Source organism: Oncorhynchus mykiss, chromosome 17 (assembly GCF_013265735.2).
Source record: "Oncorhynchus mykiss isolate Arlee chromosome 17, USDA_OmykA_1.1, whole genome shotgun sequence".
Taxonomy (NCBI): Eukaryota; Metazoa; Chordata; class Actinopteri; order Salmoniformes; family Salmonidae; genus Oncorhynchus; species Oncorhynchus mykiss.
The window spans coordinates 6,585,811-6,595,544 of NC_048581.1; the positions used below are offsets into that span (position 1 = coordinate 6,585,811).

The 9,734-nt window shown below is 43.5% G+C and overlaps 1 protein-coding gene across 1 annotated transcript; it reads left to right on the plus strand.

The window, feature by feature from the left end:
* The first annotated feature begins 1,120 nt into the window (after positions 1 to 1,120).
* Positions 1,121 to 9,426, plus strand: LOC110511216 (zinc finger protein 436). Its single transcript, XM_036947930.1, has 4 exons — positions 1,121 to 1,768; positions 2,202 to 2,299; positions 2,501 to 2,678; positions 7,567 to 9,426. Exons 1-4 carry the CDS (start codon positions 1,405 to 1,407, stop codon positions 8,556 to 8,558), a joined length of 1,632 nt encoding a protein of 543 aa, XP_036803825.1. The 5' UTR covers positions 1,121 to 1,404; the 3' UTR covers positions 8,559 to 9,426.
* Positions 9,427 to 9,734: the final 308 nt, after the last annotated feature.

A 9,734-nucleotide genomic window follows, 5' to 3' on the forward strand; every position in this document is an offset into this window, starting at 1 on the left:
AAACACGAGCAAGCCTTCACATTGACCCTGTACTGGTACCTCCTGTATATAGCCTTCACATTGACCCTGTACTGGTACCTCCTGTATATAGCCTCCACATTGACCCTGTACTGGTACCTCCTGTATATAGCCTCCACATTGACCCTGTACTGGTACCTCCTGTATATAGCCTTCACATTAACTGTGTACTGGTGCCTCCTGTATATAGCCTCCACATTGACTCTGTACTGGTACCCCATGTACATAGCCTCCACATTGACTCTGTACTGGTATCTCATGTATATAGCCTCCACATTGACTCTGTACTGGTACCCCATGTATATAGCCTTCACATTAACTCTGTACTGGTACATCCTGTATATAGCCCCCACATTGACTCTGTACTGGTACCCCCTGTATATAGCCTCCACATTGACTCTGTACTGGTACATCCTGTATATAGCCTACACATGGACTCTGTACTGTTATCCCCTGTGTATAGCCTCCACATTGACTCTGTACTGGTACCCCCTGTATATAGCCTCCACATTGACTCTGGACCGGTACCCCCTGTATATAGCCTCCACATTGACTCTGGACCGGTACCCCCTGTATATAGCCTCCACATTGTCTCTGTACTGGTACCCCCTGTATATAGCCTCCACATTGACTCTGTACCGGTACCCCCTGTATACAGCCTCCATATGGACTCTGTACTGGTACCCCCTGTATACAGCCTCCACATTGACTCTGTAGCCACGGTATAATTTTTCTTAACTACATTGTTGGTTAAGGGCTTGTCAGTAAGAATTTCATGGTAATGAAACACCTGTTGTAGCTTTGTATTGTAGCTTTAAGGGAATAGTATGGTCACATCTAGAGAAAAAATGTACAGAGTAAATGTGTATAAACACACTTCCTATTCATGGAAGTATTTATTCATCATCTACATATTCATATTACGCTTCTACGTCTGTGAACAGGAAAGTATTAGTTGTAAGACGTAAGAGAAATTATATCAGCTCATTGTTAAATTATTATGACGTTCTTTCCAATACAAAAAGTGTACTAACTGTTTCCAAACTGCGTTACCCACTCCAGTCAGCAGATGGCGATGGGCGTCTTTCAGGTGATGCTTCTTCCGTGACGTATAATGGACTGGACGGACGCTTCTTCAGGAACAACAAGGCGGCTACTCTTTCAACCACCTCTTTAGCTTGCTAGACAACATAAAACTGAAAGATTGACGCTTTAGATCATCTTAATGTACATTATCTAATCTCAGTGTTTTAAACACAAATCTGTTGACGCATTAACTGGTTAACTGTAACCTAATTTGCAAACTTGTTATATATTGATACTGAGGTTAGCACTAGGCAAGTCGCTAATAATAGCTAACTAGCTAGCTAGCTACCATCCCTTACCATGAGCTCACTAAACTACTCATCCCCTGCTAAAGAAGAGGAGGTTTGCCGTCCGGAGAAAGAAGCTCTGGCGCTGAACATTGTCGTGGAAGATGAAGAGGAGGATGTTACAGTGAAAGAAGAGAAAGAACCTTTTAGAATGAAAAAGGAGGAAGATGAGACTGTTATAGTGAAGGAAGAAGATGCTGTTATAGTGAAAGAAGAGAAAGAATATTTCAGAATGAAAAAGGAGGAAGAGGAGGCTGTTATAGTGAAAGAAGATAATGAACATTTTGGAGAGGAAGGGGATCCTATCTCAATAAAGGTGAAGGGGGAAGACGTTTTGGCAGTGAAAGAGGAAGAGACAGAATATCAGATTAACACCAGTGAGTACTGTCTTAAACAGGGACACAAACTATGCCGTTGTTGAACTAATGTGGGGTTTGAAAGGGGCATTCTACTGAAGTTCTACACTTGAATATGTTGTTCAGTACTGTAGGAATTGTTAAAGGGTCAATCTGCCATTGGTTCATATATTTTAGGGACTTTTCAATTAGATGTATTGAATTCTCCATGTTGTCTATATTGAAGTTCCCCTCATCTAGTATAACAGGCTTTTAAAATTCAATATTGAAACAAAATCTCTACTTAAAATATCAAAGGGACGGAAAAGGCCATTTAGTGGAACGACCCTTTTACATTTGCATCACAAACAATATTTTATAGGACCTTTGTAGACATAGTCATGCCTCTTGTAAGACTCTGATTGTAATAGAAGATCATAAGTTTACCATCTGTTTGATGTTCTCATTCACACAGGAGAGAGACATGACTATCGTGGATCCTCTGGGAAGCCTCAACAACATCCTGATGCTGGCAAGGCTGAGAAGAGTCTCTCCAGATCAGAACACCAGATGGTACAGATTGGTCTGGACTAGCAAACAGCTTGGTCTGGTCTAGCATACAGCTTGGTCTGGTCTAGCATACAGCTTGGTCTGGTCTAGCATACAGCTTTCTCTATCGGGCTCTGGGCTGGGTTTCTGTAAATCACTTTATGACAACAGTGGCATCAGCATCCATAATGATATGTGTCTGTGTCCCCTCTTTGTGGTTACCAGGACAACGCTAGCCCTTCCTCCCTCCTGGAGTCCCCGTGTCATGCCTTTCCCGGTAGCGCCTTACTGCTGGGTATAAAGAGGTTGTCTGTGCTGCTGGTGGACTGCAGGAAAACAACGGGGCTGAGTGGAACTGTGAGAGGAGGAGAAGAGAAGAAAGGATCAGATTTGACACATCAAAGTAAGTGCTGTAGTTCAGTTTGAACAAATACAATAGATCTGCCCACCGGTATCTGTTACCAGGACAACCAGCAGAGTTATGTTACTTGACAGGAAGATAGACTGGTATCTGTTACCAGGACAACCAATGATTCCATACATTGAAACTAGTCCATTGGAGTTTTCCTTCTACCCCTCTCTCTCCCTGTAGTGCTGTACTGAAACAGCTGCTCCCCCTCTCTCTCCCTGTAGTGCTGTACTGAAACAGCTGCTCCCCCTCTCTCTCCCTGTAGTGCTGTACTGAAACAGCTGCTCTCCCTCTCTCTCCCTGTAGTGCTGTACTGAAACAGCTGCTCTCCCCCTCTCTCTCCCTGTAGTGCTGTACTGAAACAGCTGCTCTCCCTCTCTCTCCCTGTAGTGTTGTACTGAATTAGCTGCTCCCCCTCTCTCTCCCTGTAGTGCTGTACTGAAACAGCTGCTCCCCCTCTTTCTCCCTGTAGTGCTGTACTGAAACAGCTGCTCTCTCCCTGTAGTGCTGTACTGAAACAGCTGCTCTCTTCCTGTAGTGCTGTACTGAAACAGCTGCTCTCTCCCTGTAGTGCTGTACTGAAACAGCTGCTCTCTCCCTGTAGTGCTGTACTGAAACAGCTGCTCTCTCCCTGTAGTGCTGTAGTGAAACAGCTGCTCTCTCCCTGTAGTGCTGTAGTGAAACAGCTGCTCTCTCCCTGTAGTGCTGTACTGAAACAGCTGCTCTCTCCCTGTAGTGCTGTAGTGAAACAGCTGCTCTCTCCCTGTAGTGCTGTACTGAAACAGCTGCTCTCTCCCTGTAGTGCTGTACTGAAACAGCTGCTCTCTCCCTGTAGTGCTGTACTGAAACAGCTGCTCTCTCCCTGTAGTGCTGTACTGAAACAGCTGCTCTCTCCCTGTAGTGCTGTACTGAAACAGCTGCTCTCTCCCTGTAGTGCTGTACTGAAACAGCTGCTCTCTCCCTGTAGTGCTGTACTGAAACAGCTGCTCTCTCCCTGTAGTGCTGTACTGAAACAGCTGCTCTCTCCCTGTAGTGCTGTACTGAAACAGCTGCTCTCTCCCTGTAGTGCTGTACTGAAACAGCTGCTCTCTCCCTGTAGTGCTGTAGTGAAACAGCTGCTCTCTCCCTGTAGTGCTGTACTGAAACAGCTGCTCTCTCCCTGTAGTGCTGTACTGAAACAGCTGCTCTCTCCCTGTAGTGCTGTACTGAAACAGCTGCTCTCTCCCTGTAGTGCTGTAGTGAAACAGCTGCTCTCTCCCTGTAGTGCTGTACTGAAACAGCTGCTCTCTCCCTGTAGTGCTGTACTGAAACAGCTGCTCTCTCCCTGTAGTGCTGTAGTGAAACAGCTGCTCTCTCCCTGTAGTGTCACGTGACTTGTGGCTTGTTTCTGGATGCGGCCGTCCCTTTGCTACTTTGCCAGTTAATGAATTATTCAGAAATCCGCAGTGTGTTTGTTCTTTTATTAAAGCTATAGGCCTTTGGCTTTGAATTGTTTGATTATCTGAGAGAAAAAACACTTTTCAACCCATGTGATCGATTACATAATAAAACACTATTGGCTGTGGAGGTCCTCCTGTGGAGGTCCTCCTGTGGAGGTCCTGGGCGGTTATTCGTGGTCTGTTTTTGTGAGGCCAGTTTGGACATACTGCCAAATTCTCTAAAACGACGTTGGAGGCAGCTTAGCGTAGAGGAATGTACAGTACCAGTCAAAAGTGTGGGGACACCGACTCATTCCAGGGTTTATCTTTATTTTTACTATGTTTTACATTGTAGAATAATAGTGAAGACATCAACTACGAAATAACACATCATGTAGTAACCAAAAAGTGTTAAACAAATCAAAATATACAGTATATCACAAAAGTGAGTACACCCCTTACATTTTTGTAAATATTTGAGTATATCTTTTCATGTGACAACACTGAAGAAATGACACTTTGCTACAATGTAAAGTAGTGAGTGTACAGCTTGTATAACAGTGTACATTTGCTGTCCCCTCAAAATAACTCCACACACAGCCATTAATGTCTAAACCGCTGGCATCAAAATTGAGTAAAATTGTATATTTGAGATTCTTCAAAGTAGCCACCCTTTGCCTTGATGATGACTTCTTTGCACACTCTAGGCATTCTCTCAACCAGCTTCATGAGGTAGTCACCTGGAATGCATTTCAATTAACATGTGTGCCTTGTTAAGTTAATTTGTGGAATTTATTTAGTTCTTAATTGGAGTTGGCGTTGGAGCCACTCAGTTGTGTTGTGATGAGGTAGGGGGGGTATACAGTGTTGTGATGAGGTAGGGGTGTTATACAGTGTTGTGATGAGGTAGGGGGGTATACAGTGTTGTGATGAGGTGGGGGGGGGTATACAGGTAGGGGGGGGTATACAGTGTTGTGATGAGGTAGGGGTGGTATACAGTGTTGTGATGAGGTAGGGGGGTATACAGTGTTGTGATGAGGTGGGGGGGGGGGTATACAGTGTTGTGATGAGGTAGGGGTGGTATACAGTGTTGTGATGAGGTAGGGGGTATATAGTGTTGTGATGAGGTAGGAGGGGTATACAGTGTTGTGATGAGGTAGGGGGGTATACAGTGTTGTGATGAGGTAGGGGTGGTATACAGTGTTGTGATGAGGTAGGGGGGTATACAGTGTTGTGATGAGGTAGGGGGGGTATACAGTGTTGTGACAAGGTAGGGGTGGTATACAGAAGATAGCCCTATTTGGTAATAGACCAAGTCCATATTATGGCAACAACAGCTCAAATAAGCAAAGTGAAATGACAGTCCATTACTTTAAGGACCACCAGTCATTGGTCAGTCAATCAGGAAAATGTTTCTTCAAGTGCAGTCGCAAAAACCATCAAGCGCTGTGATGAAACTGGCTCTCATGAGGACTGCCACAGGAAAGGAAGACCCAGAGTTACCTCTGCTATGATGAAACTGGCTCTCATGAGGACTGCCACAGGAAAGGAAGACCCAGAGTTACCTCTGCTGCAGAGGATAAGTTCATTAGAGTTACCAGCCTCAGAAATTGCAGCCTAAACACATGCTTCACAGAGTTCAAGTAACAGACACATCTCAACGTCAACTGTTCAGAGGAGACTGTGTGAATCAGGCCTTCATGGTCAAATTGCTGCAAAGAAAACCCTACTAAAGGACACCAATAAGAAGAAGAGACTTGCTTGGGCCAAGAAACATGAGCAATGGACATTAGACCGGTGGATATCTGTCCTTTGGTCTGATGAATCCGAATTTGAGATTTTTGGTTCCAAGTGTCTTTGTGACATCATGTCTTTGTGAGACGCGGAGTAGATGAACAGATGATCTCCACATGTGTGGTTCCCACCGTGAAGCATGGAGGAGGAGGTGTGATGGTGTGTAGGTGTGGGTGCTTTGCTGTTGACTATATCAGTGATTTTATTTTGAATTCAAGGCACACTTAACCAGCATGGCTACCACAGCATTCTGCAGCGATATGCCATCCCATCTAGTTTGGGCTTAGTTGGACTGTCATTTGCTTTTCAACAGGACAATGACCCGACACACCTCCAGGTAGTGTAAGGGCTATTTTACCAAGGACAGTGCTGCATTAGATGACCTGGCCTCCACAACCCCCTAACCTCAACCAAATCGAGATGGTTTGGGATTAGTTGGACCACAGGGTGAAGGAAAAGCAGCCAACAAGTTTTCAGCATATATGGGAACTCCTACAAGACTGTTGGAAAGGGATTCCAGGTGAAACTGGTTGAGAGAAAGCAAGGGTGTGGGAACTCCTTTGTTTAACACTTCTTTTGGTTACTACATGATTCCATGTGTTTTTTCATCGTTTTGATGTCTTCACTATTGTTCTGCAATATAAAAAATGAAGAAAGACCCTTGAATGAGTAGGTGAGTCCAAACTTTTGACTGGTACTGTACATTCAATTCCCTGACAACAGCTCCAGTGGACATTCCTGCAGTCAGCATGCCAATTGCCCGCTCCCTCAGAGACCTGTGGCATTGTTGTGTGAACAAACTGCACATTTTCGAGTAGTCTTTTATTATCCCCAACACAAGGTGCACCTGAGTAATGAAAATGTTTTTTAATCAGCTTCTTGATATGTCAGGTGGATGGATTATCTTGGCAAAGGATAAATGTTCACTACCAGGGACAGAAACAACATTGTGCAACAAAATTCTGCAATCTTTTATTTCAGCTCATGAAACATGGGACCAACACTTTACATGTTGCGTTTATATTTTTTTGTTCAGTATAGTTGCTATCAGTTTTAGGAACATATGATGTCCTAGCGAATTCATAACATGTGAATGAACAAGCCTTTTCATATTTTGTAATGTGGCTATATAGTTTTAGGAACATCTCCCCAAAATATTTCACCAGACTTTTTACTCTACCCGAAAAGTCATAACATCAGCGATTAGTCAAAAATGTAGAAAATGTATGAACATCTCAAGAAACCCTTTCAACAACGGGGAGATGTTACTGATGTGCTTTGTGTCTTCGGCGTGAAAACAAGCTTTGGACTTCCACACAAAATTACTTTATTTTATGTTTAAGGAAGTGTGTACGTCACATTCTGTATCATACAGCTATGAATGTTATATATTTAGAACCACCTGCTCGATTGGAATCCAGCGACGTCTGTGTCTTCAGTGTCCGAGAACTGTTTAATTTTTTTGTGTTCTGATTTCTAAAACAGAAAGAATAATAAGTAATGTAAACATAGCAGTAATTACCAGGAAGCTCTACAACATCATTTGTTTTAAAATCACACCAAGATTAAAACTGGCCCCAGGTTATTGAGGGATCTCAATAGGATTTACCCTTTATCATGTGGAGGTTTCATTCATGTCTCTATTTAAATAAACACTCTGTCTTTGGCAGGAGAAAGACCAGACTCAGAGGAACCAGAGCCAGGGACGTCCAAACCAGCAAGACGACACCAGTGCTCCCAGTGTGAAAAGAGTTTTAACCACATACGTAACCTGAAAACACATAAGAGAATACACACAGGGGAGAAGCCTTACCACTGCTCCCAGTGTGGAACGGGTTGTAACCGGTTAAGGGACCTGAAACAACACGAGAGAATACACACAGGGGAGAAGCCTTACCACTGCTCCCGGTGTGGAAAGAGTTTTACCCAGTTATGTAACCTGAAAACACATGAGCGTATACACACAGGGGAGAAGCGTTACCACTGCTCCCAGTGTGGAAAGAGTTATACAACATTTGGGAGCCTGAAAATACATGAGAGAATACATACAGGAGAAAAGCTGTACCACTGCTCCCAGTGTGGAAAGAGTTTTAACCAGAAAGGATACCTGAAACAACATGCGAGAATACACACAGGGGAGAAGCCTTACCACTGCTCCCAGTGTGGAAAGAGTTTTAACCAGAAAGCCCACCTGAACCAACATGAGAGAATACACACAGGGGAGAAGCCTCACCACGGCTCCCAGTTTGAAAAGGGTTTTAACAAGTTAAGGGACCTGAAACGACATGAGAGAATACAGACGGGGGAGAAGCCTCACCACTGCTCCCAGTGTGGAAAGAGTTTTACAATGTTGGGGAGCCTGAAAATACATGAGCGGATGCATACAGGAGAAAAGCCGTACCACTGCTCCCATTGTGGAAAGAGTTTTACCCACTTAAGTAACCTGAAAACACACGATAGAATACACACAGGGGAGAAGCCCTACAACTGCTCCCAGTGTAGAAAGAGTTTTACCCACTTGTGTAACCTGAAAACTCATGAACGAATACACACAGGGGAGAAGCCTTACCACTGCTCCCATTGTGAAAAGAGTTTTACAGAGTTAGGTAACATGAGAAAACATGAGATAAAACACAGAGGAGATCAAGATGTTGGCTTCTGAACAGCATGACATCGGGAAGATGAAGGCTTCTGAACAGTGGGACAGATAAAGGTCCAATACATGGTGGGTCAGTAGTCCCCAGAGACTCTGAATGTGTCTTGACTTTCCAGTGTTTTCCGTACTCCGTATATCATATTTTGTATATCGTACTCTGTCCTCAATTTGAGAGAAAAAAATCCAATTAGAGCAGTTTTTCCTCAACTCGGTCCTTGGGGGATGATCAGCTTTACTATTGATCATAGATTGTAGATTCCATCAATGTAATTGTCTGCATCATTTCCAATTACCCATATATTTTGGGGGGGTAAATGTACATATATACTGTTATCTCAGAATGATGTTGGGGATAATTAGGTAGTAAACTCCACCAGAAATACATTAACATGTATGACTTTACGTTAAACAATCATTTTCACTCATGACTACTGGTTTCAATTGACATTTTCATCAAACTAACAAGCAAATATTTTATGAATTTATTGTTACAAATCAACTTGCAAGGTTTCTAGCTAACTAGCCTTACCAGCCTGCTAACGTTAGCCTTACCAGCCTGCTAACGTTAGCCTTACCAACCTGCTAACGTTAGCCTTACCAACCTGCTAACGTTAGCCTTACCAGCCTGCTACTGTTCAAAACTTTTAGAACACCTAATTTTTTCATGTACTCTGAAATTAAAGCATCGAACAAATAAACAATTGGAGACAAAATGAATAAATAATGGAATCTTTTTATTTATCAAAATGTAATCAACATTTTTTGACTCAGAGCCGCACATCAGGGTATAATCACCCTCTAGGAGCTCCAAGCTGTCTTCATCAGGGTATAATCACACTCTAGGAGCTCCAAGCTGTCTTCATCAGGGTATAATCACACTCTAGGAGCTCCAAGCTGTCTTCATCAGGGTATAATCACACTCTAGGAGCTCCAAGCTGTCTTCATCAGGGTATAATCACACTCTAGGAGCTCCAAGCTGTCTTCATCAGGGTATAATCACACTCTAGGAGCTCCAAGCTGTCTTCATCAGGGTATAATCACCCTCTAGGAGCTCCAAGCTGTCTTCATCAGGGTATAATCACCCTCTAGGAGCTCCAAGCTGTCTTCATCAGGGTATAATCACCCTCTAGGAGCTCCAAGCTGTCTTCATCAGGGTATAATCACAAACACTGCGGGATGCCT

Bases quoted from the DNA above. Each gene is read 5' to 3' on its own strand.
- LOC110511216 (XM_036947930.1), top strand. From the start codon at position 1,405: ATGAGCTCACTAAACTACTCATCCCCTGCTAAAGAAGAGGAGGTTTGC. The intron at 1,769-2,201 runs GTGAGTACTGTC...TCATTCACACAG, and splicing joins AGAATATCAGATTAACACCA to GAGAGAGACATGACTATCGT. The intron at 2,300-2,500 runs GTACAGATTGGT...TGTGGTTACCAG, and splicing joins CCAGATCAGAACACCAGATG to GACAACGCTAGCCCTTCCTC.